The sequence below is a fragment of the Aplysia californica genome, unplaced genomic scaffold (genome assembly GCF_000002075.1).
Source record: "Aplysia californica isolate F4 #8 unplaced genomic scaffold, AplCal3.0 scaffold00047, whole genome shotgun sequence".
NCBI lineage: Eukaryota > Metazoa > Mollusca > Gastropoda > Aplysiida > Aplysiidae > Aplysia > Aplysia californica.
Genome location: NW_004797317.1, coordinates 467,353 through 487,494, shown reverse-complemented (window position 1 = coordinate 487,494; position 20,142 = coordinate 467,353). Strand labels below are relative to the sequence as shown.

The 20,142-nt window shown below is 38.1% G+C and overlaps 1 protein-coding gene and 1 non-coding gene across 3 annotated transcripts; one reads left to right on the top strand and one right to left on the bottom strand.

Moving 5' to 3' along the window:
• Positions 1 to 577: 577 nt before the first annotated feature.
• On the bottom strand, positions 578 to 18,689 carry LOC101859464 (spermatogenesis-associated protein 20). Of its 2 annotated transcripts, XM_005092486.3 has the most exons (14): positions 18,584 to 18,679; positions 17,913 to 18,177; positions 15,901 to 16,120; positions 14,542 to 14,688; positions 12,461 to 12,659; positions 11,083 to 11,213; positions 10,613 to 10,717; positions 9,869 to 9,943; positions 8,789 to 8,998; positions 7,607 to 7,799; positions 6,592 to 6,760; positions 4,896 to 5,104; positions 3,430 to 3,629; positions 578 to 2,417 (listed from the first exon to the last, which is right to left on the bottom strand). In XM_005092486.3, the coding sequence occupies exons 2-14, from the start codon at positions 18,026 to 18,028 to the stop codon at positions 2,166 to 2,168; spliced, it is 2,226 nt and encodes a 741-aa protein (XP_005092543.1). In that variant the 5' UTR covers positions 18,029 to 18,177; positions 18,584 to 18,679; the 3' UTR covers positions 578 to 2,165. The 2 variants fall into 2 exon arrangements, with proteins under 2 accessions (XP_005092543.1, XP_005092542.1); XM_005092485.3 differs by having other exon boundaries at positions 17,913 to 18,689.
• Positions 18,690 to 18,967: 278 nt separating this feature from the next.
• On the top strand, positions 18,968 to 19,041 carry TRNAN-GUU. The gene has a single exon. It is a non-coding gene; the product is annotated as a tRNA-Asn (tRNA).
• The last annotated feature ends 1,101 nt before the right edge of the window (positions 19,042 to 20,142 follow it).

Genomic DNA, 20,142 nt, shown 5'->3' with positions numbered 1-20,142 from the left:
TCAATACTAGCAGCACATCATATAAAGATAATCTGAACAATAAAAATACCCCCACTTTCAATCCCAGTCTCAGCTCAGAATAAACATGGCGTTAAAGACAAAAAAAAGAGGGAAAGGAAAGACACTTTCTTCTGTAATTACCAATTATTAGTAAAGCTTTACTGTACAAAAAAAATTATTTTCTTATAAAACAAGTCAATTGGACTCAAACTGCAAGACATGATCACGGAACATAGAAAAGGATTTGTATTCTGACATTTTACTGAAACCAACTAATCCTAGAATTATTGCTATTTTGTAAACATTGTAAAAAATCTTCACAATTTTTACATTTTACAAATTATATATATATAGAAAAACCCGCCTCTTAAATACTGTAACAGTGTTGATAGGGGCGTTAAACCTATACCATTCCATCATTTTCACCTTTAGAGGAAGATTGATGTGTATAAATAACCTAGATTGTGTCTGTGTGTTAACATAAGTGTTTTGAGAAGAATACTTATATTGTGTGGGGGAAGAAAACAAAAAAACTTGTACAAAAAATAGTTCTTGATTCAAGCAGAAAATCAAAGGCTATTTGAAAATGATATTCTGTTTATTAACTTGTACAAACAATAGATATACTCTATTATGGCTACAACAGATCTCAAATGAATACAAATATGCCGTCAGCATGTGACTAATCCATATATTAACTCTTTACCAACGTAACGGACACGTGTGGCATCGTCACTTCGAGGTGAAATCAGGCAGTGGTCAAAATAATGAAACGGAAGAAACTGGCATTTTTTCTGCCCATTGAGCAATTTTTATCTCCATTTGGGGGTGGGGAGCTCAGCTCAGGACCTGTTATGTCCATTAAAAAACACATTCCTGTGTGGATTTTACTTTAAAATGTTGATTAGAGGCAAACAAAATGTAAATTTGAAATTTCTAAGGACACTCAAGCTTTGGAAGTCATTCAATTTTGGCAGCCATTCTCTATGATTTTACCTCTGACTCCTGGCAACCCAAACCTTCTTCGATCACAAATATATCTTGACTTCTATTCAAGACAAATGGGCATTTTCTTCATTAAAAGCAACACAGATGAACAGGCTTTAACCTACTTTAAGATTATACCAATAACTCCATATGCCTAAAAATGGACAAGTGCCTGATCCCACCGTGTTGTGAAACAAAATGTGTCAGGTGTGCTGACAAAATGAGTTGCTTATCGCAATCCACAAATGGAGATATTGACTGAAAATCGACACTAAGGTCAAATTTATAATTTTTTTTTATTGTGCCATATTCTTTAAGTATAACATGCCTTTTATTATTTCATACTTATAAATTATAAAAACTTCACCTCTAGGCGTGATGTATCCTTTTCCATATGGCTCGAATCCGAGAGTTAACTTATTTTGTCAGCACGCTTCACATAATATGACCAATCAGTAGCAGACCAAAGGCAATGTTAAGGCACTTTTCAAACCATCATTAATAAATTAGAAACATGAATTTGCATAAGTCATGGTATGACTATTATTGCCTGCCTTTTTAATTTTCAGACATATATTATAATACGAGCCAAAAAATTAGTAAGTATAACGAAGTCGTGCTTTTTTAAAAAAGTGTCTCCCAAAAGTGCGTTAGTGATCATTATAAAATGACCAGATCGCATGTCCTCAAACTCAAAGAGTTCAGCACTCGAGTGAGGTGGTACAAGGTAACTGAACTAAAGCAATCACCCCTGTGTTAGTAACATAATCTATCATTATTTCAACAAAAGATAAGATGAATGTTTGAATTGTTCAGAACTGCGATTTGAACACTTAGTGTGAAAGTAAAAGTACATGCAAAAGAATAAGTCACCAAAACCCTCTGAACATATTGAGATTCCTGTTTATTAGAGACTATATTTGGAACTATTGTTAAAAACTATTCTCAAATCACAATCAGTAACAGCCATTTGTCTATTCATCTCCTTACCTGTCCTCTATTTGTCCAAATATCTCTCTCTCTCTCTCTCTCATTCTTACTGTCAGCTCTTCAATTCCTTACTTTTAACCTCTCTTTCTTCACTTCCACCCCCTCGACAATAACGCATGCATGCACAATCCCACAAATGCTTCGTCACTTAAATAACAATTTCTGAAAAATAGAGAAAAAAGAACACTTCAGGAGCTGAGCTGTTTTTCAAGTTCCTCGGGAGAATTCACGGGAAGGGAGCAGGCAAAGTTCTCACACACATATGCTGTGGCCTGGCCATCCACCTTAGTCAGTTGGCTTATGATCTCCAGATGATGGCCCACAAAACTGTCCGCTTGACCACTAGAGAGCAAAAGTACCTTGTTCGGCAGGAAGTTGGAATGAACCACTTTCAGCAGATTCTGGGTGTCTTCTGAATCTTTGTCGCCAACAACGACGATCTATAAAAGAGAATGGACTTGATTTGAGTTGTAGTTCATTGCTAATCAGCACCATTACAGCCATGTTTTACTAGGCACAGAAAGCTATTTAGCAAATCCCATTTCCCAATGATGGCACAAAGGAGAAAAAAAAAGGAATATTGGAAAAATATGATCCACCTTCTCAAAATAAAACAGGATAACGTTAATATAGGAGTTACAGATTAAAACATTGAAATCATGACCACTGACGGTACAAAGAAAAAATGTAATATTAGGAACAATAATATGATGTAACTTCTCAAAATAAAACATGACAATGTTAAGAGATGAAAAAAAAAAGAAAGAAGTCATGAAAATGATTCATTGACAACAAAATCAAATTCATTAAGTTGGTTGCCTGAGAGGTAAGTTCCTTGCTCCTCAAGCTTTATTAATTTTCTAGACTTCCTAGTTCAAACAAACAATGTCAGTGGAGAACCAGGGCATGGAGGTTGCAGTTAATCAGGAATTTGCCCTATACTGTACATATGATAATTATCATTATTTTTCTGCTCAAGCTTGCAACCTGCTTGCTGCTAGGGTAAGATAGGAGGCCCACGTATTTCATCCTCTAAAGAATACTTGGAGGTCACGTGTGTATTCTAAAGTCACCTTGGCTATTGAAAATTCTAAGAGGAAGGCATGTTCAGGTCAGCAACATGGGTACAATTCTGAAGTTAATCAGACCCAAAACTAACGAAAATCTAATCATTATGAAAAACTTGTATGCTGTATTTCATTCAGGTGCAAAACGGGAAGGGGGGAGGGGAATGAATGTTAATCAATGCTACAATCTGAGGACAAGGGTTCTTCTTCAATAACGAACAAATGTACAGAAGAACTATGATTTGTTCATCTAAACTTCAAGACAGAAGGAAACTGTTACTGGTGAGGAAAGAAAACAAGTATAACTAGGAGAAAGTGAGTGCCTAACAAGAGTGACCATATGATCACGAATCAATGAAAAAAAGAGACAACACTATTTTCTCACCTGTTTCGGGGTGGCATGATAAAACATCAAAGCTGAAGCAAGCTCTGGAACAGCAATGGGCACTTTCTCCAACCTCTCCGAAAACACCCGAAAGATTCTCTCAGCCTTGCCGTGCAGCTCCCTGTCATTCAACATGGCAGCCAGACGAAGCAGATTCATTGCCGACACTGAGTTGGCACTTGGTTCTGCTCCATCTTGATCTGAGAACAAGGAGAAAATCTGTGACTTACAATGACAGATTTAGTCGGAGTGTTGATTTTTTTCCTCTAATAAGAGCAACCATATGCCGGCTTCATATTTTCTTGTTCATTTGTAGTAAAAATGGGTAGGATGAGGTTTTTGTAAAAAGATGGGTTATTGTTACAATGGTTTCGACTACAGAATCTTTTTTTTTTCTTCAATTCACTACACAAAAACCCCCAACAAAATGAAGAGTGTCGAACCACGCTTCAAAATACCTCTTAATTTATCTATCAATACTTACAAATGGTCTTACAAATATCCCACTGCGCAACAAACAAGAAAATTTGAGGGTCTTATTTACCAAGCACCACTCTAATGTTGTGCAACGCAGCAACTAGGAGAGCAATGTAATCCATAGCAAAAGGCCTTTGCTGTAGGGACTCTGTGAGAGCATTTCAACCCTCCCATTCATCACTGACATAGGTAAAAATACAAGGTGCTCAGTAGAGGCAAAAAAATAAAATCCCTGTTATTTCAGGCAGGACGTTATCTTAAAACACATTATTTCATTGTCTAAATCAGTTTACTATCCTCAACAGAGGAATGAGACCAGTCGATTCGCCTCATCGAACTCTACAGCATATTTGACTTTCATTACCAAATTTATTTTTACATACTACAATGTTCAATGGCGCTGATGATTTGATCGAATTCTACCACCACTCACTGCATGTTTCATTTTGATTTAAAACTTCCAATTTTTTAATTGTTTTAAAACAGTAAATAACATTCCTAATATTGAGAGAGGGTTATAAAATACTCCAAGTCCCAGGCTATCAGACCCCCCCCCCCCCCCCCCTCAGGGCAGTGCCACAGACTGAAGTGTCTTTAGGCCATTCTCAAAGGGGGGATATTAACATATTCTTATTTACAGTAGAATTGTAAATGGGTTGACTTATCAATGTCATGCTCATACTGTGCCGGAACAACATAGGGGGCACTGCTGCTTTTCTTTCCTCATCTTTACTATTGTCATTTTTCCTCTACTTCTTTTGTATGTTTGTTACTCTCTTGTGAACTGCTATTTCCGGGGTGCCTTGATAGTCGAAGACGACTATGTGCTGTTGAGGCTAGATAGGAGAGCAGAGTAAGCCTGATTCCCCGTTTGGACTTCTCTGTTGACATCCACCCCTGAGTGCTCATATGACCTTATGCAGTTGTGAGCACCATAAAACCTTATTAAAACTTTGAAACAAAGACTATCAGATGACAGAAAGCCTCACCGTCTTTCATCCTCAGCACAATTGAGCTGTCCCCTTCGGCACTGGAGAAATATGCGCCATCTTCCTCATCCCAGAAAAGCTCGTTCTGTTTTCTCTGAAGCTGTTCTGCCCACTCTAACCACTGCTCATCATAGCAGGCCTCATACAGATCCAGAAGGCCCCGGATCACAAAAGCATAGTCATCTGCAAAACCTTCAATGGGTTTGGATCTGAAAGTATGAGGGGAAAGAAAGGAAATATTTATGTCAGTTACAATAAATTTGTGGATGATTTACACACTTAAAAAAACAAAAACAGAGAGAATCTCCCTGCAATAAAGGAGTTTTAGATAGACAACAAAAGCCTATTCCCTCTCTTATTGGGTATAACATGGCAAAACTGGTTTGATGGAATTGGAGAGAATGGAAAATGACTAACAGTTTGAGTCAAACTAAAGACTAAAGGTTTATCTATTTTCAACAGTATTAAATGTCTAATTAAATTCTTGGTGAACTCTGATCAATATGCATTCATCTGTAAACCTGAGTTTCTGCTTTAAAAAAATAATTCAGGTCTGACCAGTCGGACAATAATCTACAACGCTTTTAAGAATTCAAAATGATAAACGATAGAAACTTTAACATCCAGTCAGTCATCCTTATATAGAGTAGTGGTGACATAATGAACTATTGTAGTGAAGTTATGCAAGCAAAGGGTGAAAAACCACAGCCTTTCTAAAGACAATCAAACTGATGCTATAACACATCATCTTCAATCAATGCAGTACTTACTACCGCTTACAATGGCAGGGTAGGTAACATCTTTTTAAAAACCCCACTAGTAGCATTAAACATTCATTCACACAACTAAGGGGAACAATCTTATGAATAGAAAAAGGCTATTCAAGGGGACTTCAGCCCTATACAAACCCCAAAATATTTAGATATCTCATCATGGAAAGGACATCCTAATTCATCACTAATCATGTTCACTTTGCATTCAGTAACAGAGCAGGTGGTTGGAGGGAACCCTGGTAATTCCTTCTTTTTTCTTTGTTGTTGTTGGTGGTTGGAGGGAACCCTGGTAATTACTTCTTTTTTCTTTGCTGTTACTGTCTATCTGTTTCACTTTATCCCTGCACTAAATGATCATTATTGTATCCAAGTGTTTGTCTTTTCTCAAATAAACAAAAGTATCTGTAACAGAACAGAAATGGGGTTTGCAGCTTTACGCAGAGCTTAAAAAGGTAGCAAGTAAGAGGACAGTGGCCTCTAAATACAGCATAACGCACCACAGCTTAATACAGAGGTGACGCAAGAAATGACATACCATTGGAAAAAATTATTGCAGAACAGACTTTTTTAACTCCCACTACAGCTGACCTATCCTTTTTGAAAGTGGACACTGGCCAAAAGGAGAGCCTTGACTTCATTTCTTTCGAAGAAGTTTTCAAGAGCTTTACACATATTTCTTCTGCAACTAGATACAGATAGCACGAGACAGTTTTAAATCAGGAACTCCTTTTTTCAGAGGCTACTCACGAAAATCCCATTAAGATTGAACATTTATTACCTGCATTTATGCTGACATTTTCAAAGACAATTCATCCTTGCAAAACTCCCCAAAATAAATCTTTGCTATGTTGCACAGTATGCAGACAAACCCTACATGCCTAACCATGTGACATTTATGTTTGAGAAACGACCAATAAACTTACATCTGGGAGACACCGTCAGACTCAGACGTGTATGAACTGCGGAGCAAAATCCCTGTTTCGGACACAAACATGTTCTCTTTGAGAAACCTTGCTGCCCCAACAGCTCGAGTCACTAACGTGGGGTCACTTAGTGCTTGGGCTCCCTTGGCAAAGCCAGAAATCATCAAACCTGTCAACAAAAAGACAAGGTTAAAGGGGTTTACGGTTAAAATCTGCTGAGTCTTACTTCACTTCAATACAACAAATGATAATATCATCAGTTGAGTCAAGAACCGATAACATGAGACTATTTGTGTGATCAGCTCCCGAGTTTTTTTGCTGACTCATAAAGGGTGCTAAAGGAGACGAAACTATTTTCCTATTATTGCTCAATTTCCACCATAGCTGAAACTTTGGACAAAAAATAGAGGCTTGATTTGTCTGCAGGAAGTGCTCACATTTGTCATTGGCAGGACTAAGTCTAGCAAAATGTGACCTTGTAGACTCCATAGACACCAAAGAGAGGTTAAAAACTCTGTGGAGTTGCACACTTAAATCTTGGAGCCATAACTCAGCTCCATCAGATCTATAGAGAAAATACATCTCACTTCTGATTCACTGAGGAAAATGTATCTCTCCAACCAAATATTTCTTCAATGCAGATCACGGCTCCCCGAATGGTATGAGGGCACCAATGCTACAAGTAGCACAAGTGTAAAATGATGAACAGACCAAAACCTACATGGTGTAGTGTGGGTGGTGATGACCTTATAAACTCTTGAAAAGGCTATATATGAGGCAGGATGTAAAAGTTCCATCTACCTCCAATATGATTGAGTCAAGCAGGTGAAGAACCTTGAAATCTCTCTAAGCAAACCAAGTTCAAGAATGCCCACTGAGCAACTCCAGTAACAGTCATCCACGCGGAATTGCATCATAGAACCAACTGCTCTACCGGCACACTGAACTCCACATGATACCAACCATTCTATCGACATATCTGATAGAAAAGAGAATCCACGACCCTGATACTCACCATTCCAGGCTGAAACCATTTTGTTATCCAAATGTGGTCGAGGTCTTTCTTGCCGTGCCTGGAACAAAATCTCTTGACACTTCTTCAAGGCCACCATGACCTCCGGGACTGACAGACTGAACTTGGCCGCAGTATCTTCAAGACTGGAAGTCATGATCAGCACATTCTGGTTCTTCAATTCATCATGTGGGTCCTGACAGTAGATTTGGGAAAACTTCTTTAAACTTCATGTCAACCTTTGTCTTTTTTATAAAAAGATGTCAACTTCTGTAAATATGTAATATTTACACAATGCGCTGAAAGTCTTGATTTTGATCTGTAATTCTACAAACGAGTTCAGAAAATAAATAATTTCATCAGAATGTGAGTCATTTTTCTTTAATATGATCAATTCTACCATATATAACAAAAATGTGTAATACTACTGCAGACTAGGTATGAACATGTGCTAACAGAAAAGATGAACCCATTGAACCCTACCCCTGATAACAACAGTTTTCTTCAACATTGGCAGTGTCCAATCAGTGCCGTGTTGCCAAGTAAATCATGACATCAAACAATTCTTTTTTGTCCATTTTTAACAGTCAATCATTATATATAATGAAGTAAACTACTGCTAGGAGAAAAAGGTGAAGAATAATATTTCAAGTGACAAAATTCCAATTCATCACATGACTTGGTTTTCCTTTTACGACATTGTCAGTTCACCACAGTGCAGTATTCATGGCACAGAGCAATTTGAAATGATTGCAGCAGCTGATTCAGATGAACAATTTCATTAAAGCAACAAAAGTGACACTGGAAAATGTTGTTATGTGTTGTAACACACTTTTTTTGGTTAATTTTCTTGTACATTTGTTTATAAAATGTGTAGCTTTTGGTGTCTCATTAGCATTCTTTAAAAAACAAATTATTTTGGATCCTTCTTTATTTCTATGCATCAGAAACGTTTTCATGTATTGAATTCAAATTCAATTATTGGTAAAAACTAATTCAATTTTATTTTCATAGCTTTTTGGTTACTAATTTCCTTTTCTGCTACTTTTGAAAACCACCATAAACCCAGACGAAAAGAATAACAGCAACTCACATCCTAATGATCTAACCAGTGTTGATGGGAGTAAAATTCATTTTCAATCAATCACAATTTCCCCTTAACTAAAAAATCTCTCCTTTCCTGACCTGCAAAGGGTCAACATTGCCCCCCTCCTGTACGCCGTAGTAGTGACAGAACACGTCAGCTAGCGAGACTATGCTCTGGTTCTCCACCATCCCAGACAGAAGATGCTGCAGTTCCTCAAACTTCCACACACAAAAAGCACCCTCCTTCTTCTCTGACGATGAGGCCGTCGGGAGGGAGTCTGCATCTTCGGCACTGTAAAAGCCACCAGCCTGAGATAAACCACAACAACATATTTTTCAGCAGCAGAAAGTAGAGAAATAGTATTTCAAAGTAAAAACTTAAAAGTAAGGGCAAAGAGCACATCTTTTAAAAATGTCTCAACCATATCGTTAACACTTTCTCTTAACCCTCTTAGCGTTGCTAAGAAATAGTCTGTGGTGTTATGGAAATAATAAGTCACCATGTTACACTGAAAAAATGTTGGAGAACAGGTAAACCAAAACAGTGGAGGCCATAAACCTATACATTGCTAGAGAGTAGGCTATACATAGTAAGTAGAACTCATTTGGAAAGGAGTTAAAATGTTTGACGATACTAAAAAAAAGGATAAATGAAACAAAATAGGGACTGAAATTACAGTCGTGTAAATGGACTGCGACACTACAAAACAAAACTTAAGGCCAATTTAAGTAGCTCTCAACACTTGGAGGGTTAAGAGGAATGAAACTTCTAGAACAAATATCTTTAAATAATACAAGAAAAAAATGCAATCTGTCTCAATCCCAGCTTTTTGTGAAAACGATTTAATGTTCGGAACTCTTCATTTATTTTTAAACGTCAATGTCAGAATAATCATATATACATGCAGTGAGAATAAATACTTCCAAAAATCTTTCCAAAAGTTCATTTTCCACAGTACTGGAATATTTCAGGAAGTTCTTAACCTTATTTCACACAATTCTCCATCAATGATAGGACATGTTTTTAATGTTTCAACACCTGTGTATTATGCAGTAAAGAAAATATACAGCACAGAACACAAAAAACAAAGTATATTATATTACAGTATAAGAATATTAAAACTACTGTACATTAACAATTTTTTAAAACCAGAAGGGAAAACAGTGATTGTGACTTACTGGGTGGCTTAGATCACGGTTCACATATGCAAAGATGTCCCTTGCCACATCAGCAAAAAGAGAATCTTTAGTTATCTGGAAACAACCAATATTAAACAATAAATACATCTATTTGATACTAAAATCACAATTGCAATATTCCTGAAGACAAAAAAGAATAACCCATTTTTCCTCATAAAGATATGTCTTTACACATGCAAGGTTAGCTCATTCTCCCTGAGAATATCTATAATTTCACTAACATAGCTTTGTGTACTTGCTTCTTCGACACTATTTCATGATAAACTAGCTGGTTTTTTACTTTTACAGCCAGTGTTATTTGACATCTATCAATAATCAGGAGAAATAAGATAATAATAATGATAAACGTCAAAAACAAGAGAGCACAGATCCAATACACTCTTTTGACAGTACTCTCTTTAATTATAACAATTAACAGTTGATCGTAACATAAACATAGGCCAAAAATAATGAGGGGTACCAGCTGGTTACAAAAGAAAATTCAGAACTTTTTGGACCCACGGTAAAGTGTGCTCAGCACCCTGGGACTCAAAATTCATGGGTCACACTGTCTAAAATATCCTGTGTCAAGACTCTTTATACTAAGTGCAAAATCAGGACAATTTCATGAATCTACATTTCCCTAATCATCTGAAAAATTGGCACCTTTGTAGGTGTACCTAGGGATGAAAACAAAATACACAGACATGCAGTACACTTTTTCACCAAGCATTAGACTCTGACCTGGTATGCCTCTGAGTATGCCACCGCTAGTTGACCTTGATCATAGAGCATCTTCTCGAAATGGGGCACATGCCAGGTTCTGTCCGTGGAGTAGCGGTGAAAACCCTGTGGATATTTGCCACATTGGAGATCAACACCAGAAGTTTTCGCCTTGTTACAAAGCAAACAAAAAACTGTCTACCTCGTATTTCAGTAGAATGTGATTGTTTAGCCGTGACAATAGCTACACCATGAAACATACAAGACAAAGGGTGGAGAGATCTCTCCCATTCAGTTCTGGGAGGAGCACAACAGAATGAACTTTGTTGACAGACATTTATCTTTTATTGAATACATGTATATGGACACTGGATATTATAAAAGAAGAGACACTTCAAGACATCAAGTAGACAAGTGGACAGAGTACTTATATATTTTAAAAAACTGTAGATCACTTTATAAATTTGGAGAACAAAATAAATAACTCATACCTGAGAGATGTGGTCATGTATGCCTCCATTGGCCATTTTAGTGAGAGTGAGGAGACACATATGGAGAGCGCGAGCTCCCGTTTCATCATTAGGTTCAGAATGAAACAAGCGGAACAGAGCTCCAAGGTTAACTGTGGACAACACAGTGACACATATTTCATCAAGACATGTCTTGAGAATTTTTGTTTTGATTTAGTAAGTTTACTTGTGAGAAGGACCGACATCACAGCACAAGGGGCATCCCCATAAGCGCTCCGTCCCCTGAAGAAGCACATCTCGAAGTGTGTAGATGCTGACGGTTCCAAGCAATGGTTGAACATAGCCTTCTGCTCCTCCCACAAAGTCTTGAACTTCTGCAGGCGCCCCATCCAATTCCAAGCTTTAAACATTTGGAGAACAAAATAAATAACTCATACCTGAGAGATGTGGTCATGTATGCCTCCATTGGTCATTTTAGTAAGTGTTTTATGGCACTTGAAACACAATAAGGATATATAAACATAGAAGATTACAGATGTCATAAAAGAGTAATAAACACAGCAAAAAAATGAGGAGCGATAAGGACGATAGATGTTAGATAGGAAAGGAGTAGACCACTTTAGAACACCCGCCGACCACCCATTGTTCTGAAAATAATCCAAAACTTACAAATGATAAAAAGAATGGGCAGCAAGAAGAAAGAGTGCTCAAAAGTTTTAGTTATTTTGAAAGTAATTCACAATGGTTATATTATTATAAATGTGTACAATAACAAGTAAGTCCCTACTGATTATGCAGGATCTTCAAAACCATAGAGAGAAAACTGGCCTTATCTGAGATTTTCCCCGGGTTCTTGCACGTGTCCACAATCTGTCCTCTAAATCAAAGATGTTTTTCTAGGTCAAGCTGGATTTAACACAGGGGAACACACCTCCCAAGTAACACATTTAGAGCAAAAACATGAGGAAGGCCTATTTCTCCTTCTTCCAAATAATAGCCATGGGGCTCTCTTAAAATTTGAATCATTACTCCCTTCGTCCAAGGAGTATTAGATAGGTTAAAATATGCACGTTGACCTCTGCTGTTGTGGTAGGTAAAAAATGGGAACTTACTGCTCACGGGACCATTACATATATACGAGGCCAGTCTTCTAAATCTAGCTTCAGACCTGACAAAGATGCATTGACAAGACCACCTTCCCGGCCAGACCCACTAATGTGTAGACCCAATTTGTCCAATAGGCATTAGTCTACATTTGACATAATAAGACGATGCATTAACTGACATATTAAGAACGCAAATGTAAGTCAGTAAATTATTCTCATAATGGGCACAAGGGCTTCTCATTTCCTCTTTCAACAAACAATGAAAAACCCCCCCAAAAAAACTTAAGACAGACCAGGCTGAGGAAATTTCGGAGCTGTGCCAAATCCCCCTCGCTCCTCATCAAAGCTGCTGTCCAGCATTTCGTATAGCTTAGCTGTGCAGGTGACAGCTGGTACAGTGGCTGACTGGTGTTCTGATGCATGGGAAGCTCTCATGAGAGCATCTAGGATCTTTGTCCCCTGTCCTTCTATCTCAGCACGCTTTTCTTTCCACTGCAAAGAGAAAACATTAACCAAAAAAAGTTGACTGTTATATAATCCTACTCTCAAATCCTAGCTATAATGTAATTCTGGACGTAAATGTGCAATGCAAATTCATTCTTCAAAAGGTGCAGAATAAACAAACAGGCATTTACTCTTTTTTCAGAGATCTAGAAATTACAGAAGAAGAAGAGCTCTTTTAACAATAAGTAACTTTTAATAAAAATTACACTCATGCATTTCTTCAGGATACAGACATAAAATGCAGAATTATGCCCATCATAGAAAAGCCTAGAAATAATTATGTATTTTATCCTGATATCTTATTAAAATATCAAAATGGATTAACAACCCAAAAAAAAAAAGGGAGGGGGATTATACCTCAGGGTAGACCCACAAGAATTTTTTAAAGTAATTAACGGACAGAAAATTAGTAAAGTGGCATAAAAATTCGTAATACGACCATGGAAAATCTTCTCTGATGGGGTGTCAAGGACAGGAGTAGTAGTCCAGTGTAGTATAAATGCAAGGTAAACAAAGATGTGATGTTACAAAAGGGAAGGAATTTTCAAACACTCTGTCAATCTAATGTTTGCCTTACTCCTGGCTTTGATACTTCTAAAGTCTGAAGTTTTTCTAAGGGCAAAGTGGCACTGTGCCACCACAAGTGCTCAAGGCAAAGAGCTTGTCTGTGTTACTACTGTTAAAGTTAGACAGCTGCACGTGACGTAGTCTGTCCAGGTCTAGTAGTTTTTCTGTTTTTCTCCCCTTATACACCAGGAAGGTTGGCAGTGGGTTGGGGTAGCCAAAATTATTCCCAAAAATTGGAATCAGGGGTATCATGATTGAATTTTCGTAAAATTGAATAAAATTCATACCGATTCCGCCAAATTCGTAAATGTGGGCAGCCTTGAAATCTTACAGTCTTCCATTATTATACAAATCAAAGTAACAGAAGGTTTTTAAAATTTAAATACAATAACAGTACAGTGAAATCCTGTTAAAACGAGACGGAGGGGACCGGTGCAAAATGTCCGTTATAGCAGGATTCTCGCTATAAGGGATCCAGTAATAAATTAAAGGGAAACTGTAAAGTAGGCCTAATCTATGAGTTTGGTGTTCTGTTTATTTCCTTTTGCTATCTCCCCTGATGATGATTTTATTTCAACATGACCTCTAGGTCTTACTTGACCAAAATCTAACCTGGTTTCTTTCTCTAGCGCTAGCGATGTTGACTGACAGCTCGGTGTTGGCGATCAGAAAGAAAGGGCTCTGGGCTAACTCGCCCGCTGTGTTGTCCCCCTCCCCACCACACCCTGTGCTGCATTCCGTCTGCTTGCGCACGTCACGCATTCGCTCCATCCATCACATTGCTGTGACCTCTCCATCCCCGCATCGGAGAAGTGAGAGGCATGGTAGGCCTTGATAATCTAAACTAGGTTCACGCGGGCCTATTACGCGATGCGTTCTGCTTGTCTGCGCAAGCCACATCCTCCCTACTCATTTGCTCCGGCCTTCATTGTTGACACACATGGGCTCTCCCATTCTGTTTCACTAGATTACCAACAAGTTTCTCAACTGGTGAGGTTTTACATTATGTATAAATGGCCTATGCACTGTGCACAGCAGCAGGAATATTCCGCTATAACCGACTCGCATGTTTGTTTGATAGCGCTATAGCAGTAAGTATTTTATTTACAAAGGTAAAGAAGAGAAAAAAACCGGGGTTTATGAATAGTGTCTTTATAACAGACTTCTCGTTGTTTCAGGACTCGTTATAAGTGGACTCCACTATATTACACAATCAAATAATGGATGAACTAAATCTGAACAAACTTTTGGTAAAAATACTACCCCCTGACCGCTGAATTGTTTGTAAAACTTGAATAATTACCTGCTCTGCGATAAGCTTCACAATGGTCTTGAATCCGGGTCTCCCATAATAACGGTCATCGGGAGGAAAATAGGTACCACCAACGATTGGCTTCAGATCTGGGGTCAGCCAGACACTCATAGGCCAGCCGCCTCCTCCAGTGGAGGCCTGAGAAAATCAACAAAGGTGGTCAGAAAAGCTCTGACAGACAACAGTCACAGGGAACATAAGTGGTAAGTACTTTCCATATACGCCCCTGCAGGTGGGGGGGCCCCATAGTTTTACACCTGCCATGACACTGTGTGTCGTAAGAGGCGACTAAAGGTGCAAAGGTCTGGTCACCTGAAAAGTGCCAGTTTGCGGAGGGCCAACTACCCGACCTAGTAAAAAACAGACAGTTACAGAAACACGGACAAACACAGCTTTTTATTTTTTTATCTTGGGAGATGGAGGAGCTGCTGCATCAGCAGGAATGATGAAGGACAGCGGACAAAGCCGAAAATAAGACCCCGGGGAACCTGGAGAAGACTCACAGAAATTGATGTGCAGTGTACAGAAAAGTGGGAAGACATGGAATAACATCAAGAGGGTAGCCCAGAATAGAGAAAGGTGGAAAGTGTTTGTCAGTGGCCTATACCCTGGTGCAGGGTGAGAAAGGCAATGATGATGATTTTCCATATAATCTTACATTGACATTTTTCTGGCCACAGTGTAAGGTCACTTGTAGTTGTAGCGACGAGAGATGCACTATACACACCATTCTTCTGAAAGGTGGTCTACTCTATAAACTAAAACAGGGGTTAAAACGTACAAAGTCCAGAGAGTAAAACTTCAGAAACCATACAAGAGAGAAAAAAAAGTTTCATTATTTAACAATTGTACCCTAAATTATAGTGTATTAAAATTTTTCTCTGTTTTCAACAATAAGAATTAAATTTAGATGAAATGCAACCGATATCACAGATTAAGAAAGTGCAATTTTTTTCAATTTCCAAATTTGGGGCTTAGTACATTTTAACACCTGGCCAACGATTTGCTCACTAGAGTCTGTTTGGCAGGAACAAATAAAATAATGACCATGAGTAAAGTAGACCTAAACTAGCTAGCTTCAACCGCCAAGGTGACTTTGACATACACAATGTACACACAAGACTCCTGGAAATTTTCATATAATTGTCAGAATAATCTATAAAGGCTTGATCTTGATTCAAAATTCATTAAAAAAAACAGGGTTGAAAACAATCCAAATTTTGAACGGCCTGGAATGAATAAATCTAGGCGGGTATAGTATAAGACCAAAAACTTTTGTCATAAGAGTGATGCTAACTTCATAAAAATACTTCAAATCATGATTCATTAAAAGGGAAGGCACTACTATACCTGTACAAAAGTCATGTACACTTTATCTACATCAGGACGTTCCTCTCTGTCAACTTTAATGTTAACGAAGTTTTCGTTCAATAGTTTGCCAATTTCAGCATTCTCGAAAGATTCTCGCTCCATCACATGGCACCAATGGCAAGTTGAATATCCAACAGACAGGAAAATTGGCTTGTTCTCTTCACGAGCCTTCTCAAATGCTTCTGGACCCCATGGAAACCTTTAAAAAAATGATATTATGATGATAGTGCAAAAGAAAGTATACAAACGGTTAATATAATATTCTATCAAAAAGTTGTGTAGAAATATCCCCACACATGATTCTCTGCAAATGTTTACTTGATATTGTCACTCCATATTAATGTAAAGCAAGTAAAAAAAAAGATGATCCCACTTTGCCTAAAAACAGATTAACAGAGCAACTGTAGAATAATACTGAAAACAATATAATATAATATACACATGAACAGTAGAAATTGTCTCAGATGGCCACCCATAGTTTAGGAGAAAAGTGTTTATCTTAGACAGGACTGATCAAAATGAAGGAAACAAGCTTTTCCTTCATGAGGTCTCATCAGGAGACATTCACAGGTTCAGGACTGCCAAAAGGCCCATTAAAATTATACCAACTGGTCAACTTGGGAAAATAACAGGAGAGATCAGTTCGACAGTCTCACCTTCACAACGTACTAGAAAGGGAATGGTTCATTCATATATGACAGGAAAATTACGACAGAAATGGGCAATGACAGTTTGTCCACAGTGTCCAGGGTCGATAAATGATTAAATGCATCGAGCAATGATGGATTTGCATTTATTGCTGGTTTTTTGACAGTAGTGGAAGCAATGGAGAGGTTATCGTTTTAGGCAGTGCCATTTCTAGAAAAGAAACAGAACAGAAAGTGCCTTAAGGAAAGTGACCACATAAAGGTAGTTGTGTTAAACAGTTATCTATATATGTGTCACAACATGGTGGGATCAGGCACTTGTCAATTTTTGGAGAGTTATTATTAATATTTATTACAGCTAGTTCATTTGTCTCCCCTTTAATGGAAAAAAATGTAACTTTAAAATAGAAGTGGAGACATTTATGATGTGTAAGGATATGAGAAGGGGGTTGCCTGATTTCAGTGGTAAAATTAGTGAGAAAATGACCACCAAAGTTTCGTGACTTCCCAAGCTTGAGAGTTCTTGGAAACTATGTGTCACGACATGGCGGAATCAGGCACTCATCAGTTCTTGGGCAGATGTATACATGTGCCTTAATTTGATCAAGGTTTTTCATAAAAATTCACACAGAAATGTGCTTTTAAATTGACATTATCTATTTCAGATTTCAAAATGATTTATTGATTTGAAAGGCCTTTGGCCCATACATCCACACATTTTAACATATGGCTTGGCAATTACATACATTGGTGCAGAACATTCGGATATTTAACATAAATTGGGCACACACGCAGGAAAGCACGCACACACACACATATACACACTCATAATCACACACATACGTACGACGCATAATTTTATTTAATTAAAAACTTTAACAAAAAAATGCACTTTATTAGAAACTGCCCTGGTACACCACTTTTATTATAATGATCAAAAGTTAAGATATAAGCCGTATTTTTGTTTTGCGGTGCAACTTTCAATTATACTGAAACCAAAACTCCGATGGAGTCCGCTAAAATCGAAATCTGCGGAGCTGCCGAATTTTCTTTTGTTGAGACGAGCTTTCACTACTTTCAGTTTAGAGAGGTTCAAAAGTTGTTAAAATAAATAAAGAAAATCAGGGGCTTCTTTCCTTTTCGTTTAAACCATTGTTTTCAGAAAAAAAATGTTTGTTCTAGTTAAAGCGAGCCCCATTGTCCTATTTTGTGAAAGAAACACAAAGATGATGATAGAAAAAAGAGATTTTATTAATGGCCTACAATATGGTGTAAGCAATCTCATCATGTAGGCCTATATAGAACCATATAGAAATTCAATTCTAAGCATATATTTGCACTCACCAGTCCACAGGGTTGTGAGCATGTTGCAGCAAATAAGGGGACTTTTCAAAAGAAAGTCTATTAGAGTTGGCTGATGGGCTACTCGAGCCAGTTGTGCTACTCGAAGAAGCAGACATTGTTTGTTGAACTGAGGATGCGGGCTTCGTCAACCTGGTCAGTAGGGATGGTGCGTCCAGTCTCTTAGCTATAATGTGAGTATTTGTAGACGTATGCAATCTTGACAAGTTTGAAAAAATACCACAATCCCAAGGCCTGCTTCCTTGGCCTGGATGAAAAAAATGCTTATGATTAGTAGTATTTGTAGGGGATTTATACAAAGTCAAGTTTACATTTACAGTAGTATTTGCCTTTGCGGGCCAAGAGGACGTGAAGGAGACGCGTCCTGCATACAGAAATGTCGCAGAACTGCACCTGGGGCCATATACTGAAACCTGTGCTGCACCCCCTTCTTTTGGATGACTTGGACCAGGTTTCAACACCGGCGAAGCTACACTTGATTTTGCTGATGACACAGACACAGGCTGGACAGCAACTGCCACTGCGGAAAGCTGTGCATTTTGAGATTGAGCCTTACGTAGCCCACATCTGCAAGTTATATAACTCCTCGACGTTGTCAGATACATTTATAAAACAATATCTTCTAGATCTAGATTTAGAGCTTGATTTAATACCATTCCAGCTCTAGTGTGCATGTTGGGCAAGGTTGGAGTATCCTTCACCTGCAGATGATCATGTTGACAGCCGAGAGAAGAATGGAAAGTGAAAAGAACGAAAGAAAGAATAAAATCAGTGACCTAAAGGTCAACAATACAAATAGGGTCATTTCCTGTTGCAATGCGAAATCGAAAGTTGATGATTGAATCTCTACCTTTCGTTTATTAAAAAGAAAAGAAATGAATGTGAATGTTGTGTGAAGACATGTAGACCTTTGAAAAGATCATTGCAATACTATTCTTTCAATGTTAAAAGTAAACCAAAAAAAACAAAAACTTCTGGAGCAACTGTATGCTTTGGTATAATGTTTAAGTATTTTAGATGACCTCCGCAAGCATGTCGTCTCTGTGGCGCAATCGGTTAGCGCGTTCGGCTGTTAACCGAAAGGTTGGTGGTTCGAGCCCACCCAGGGACGAATTTTTTTTTCTTTCACTGTGTCTTTATTTTACGATCCGTTTCGCCTCCAATAAATTCTGACCACTTGTATAATATTTTTTCCTACATGTTTTTAAAAACTATTCAGTAAGTTCAATCATTAAAATGTAAATTCGCAAAAATAAATATAAATCTGATGAAAAATCATGTAGATCTAATGTATATTGTTATTATTTATTAAGGTCCTTGGCCTAAAGCACTTATTCACTGGTCATCAGACACGGCTAGTCCACTTTTTGTTATTATTTTTTTCCACCAGGAAGTGGTCTATGTGGGCTTCTTCAAGTGGGCATACTGCCTTGGCTATTCTTTCTCTGTTCGCCCTGCGGGGTCCCATCTATCCCTTTCAGCCTAAAGCTGGCTCTGAAAGGCAGAATCGAAGCAGCCCGCCCCCTACGCAATTTAGATTACATTTTCACTACAAACCAAGAAGAAGAAGAAGAAGAATTTTTTGTGTGTGTTTCCTCAATGTGCCTGGAGGACTCCATGAAGAAATCTTCGAGCGAGAGCGAGGCTCTTTTTCGGCTCCATTGTCAATAAATACTTCGAGGCACCTCCACTCCTCCAAATAACTCCATCCCAATTGTCATTTTTCCTGAACATTCAAACATAATTATGTTAGGCTTCCTCCCTTTCATGAGCTCTTCATTTGCAAAGTTCTTATACCATCTCAAGCTCCAATGATGGTCCGATCGCAGTCTCGCTAGCTCAAACTGGTCCCGGCGACATGTGATACTTTGTTCCTGCTTGTTGGAGTACCCAGAATACACATTTTCCAGGTGCTGGTATTTAGCTCTGCATGGTGGGTCTCTGATTTCCCTCTTGATAATTGGAAAAACTCCTCTGTATGTTGTTGGTCGTCTGTCTCCTTCAATCTCTCTGGCTTCATTAGTAGCTTGGTCTGCTGCCTCATTTCCGTCGATTCTAAAATGGCTTGGAATTGACTTGATTTTTATTGTGGCTGTGGCTTCATTGAACTTGCGACGCAAATCATTTATGTCTGAGCTGCTGATGATGATGATCCCTTCTGTCCACAGTGTCCAGGGCCGATAAATGATTAAATGCATCGAGCAATGATGGA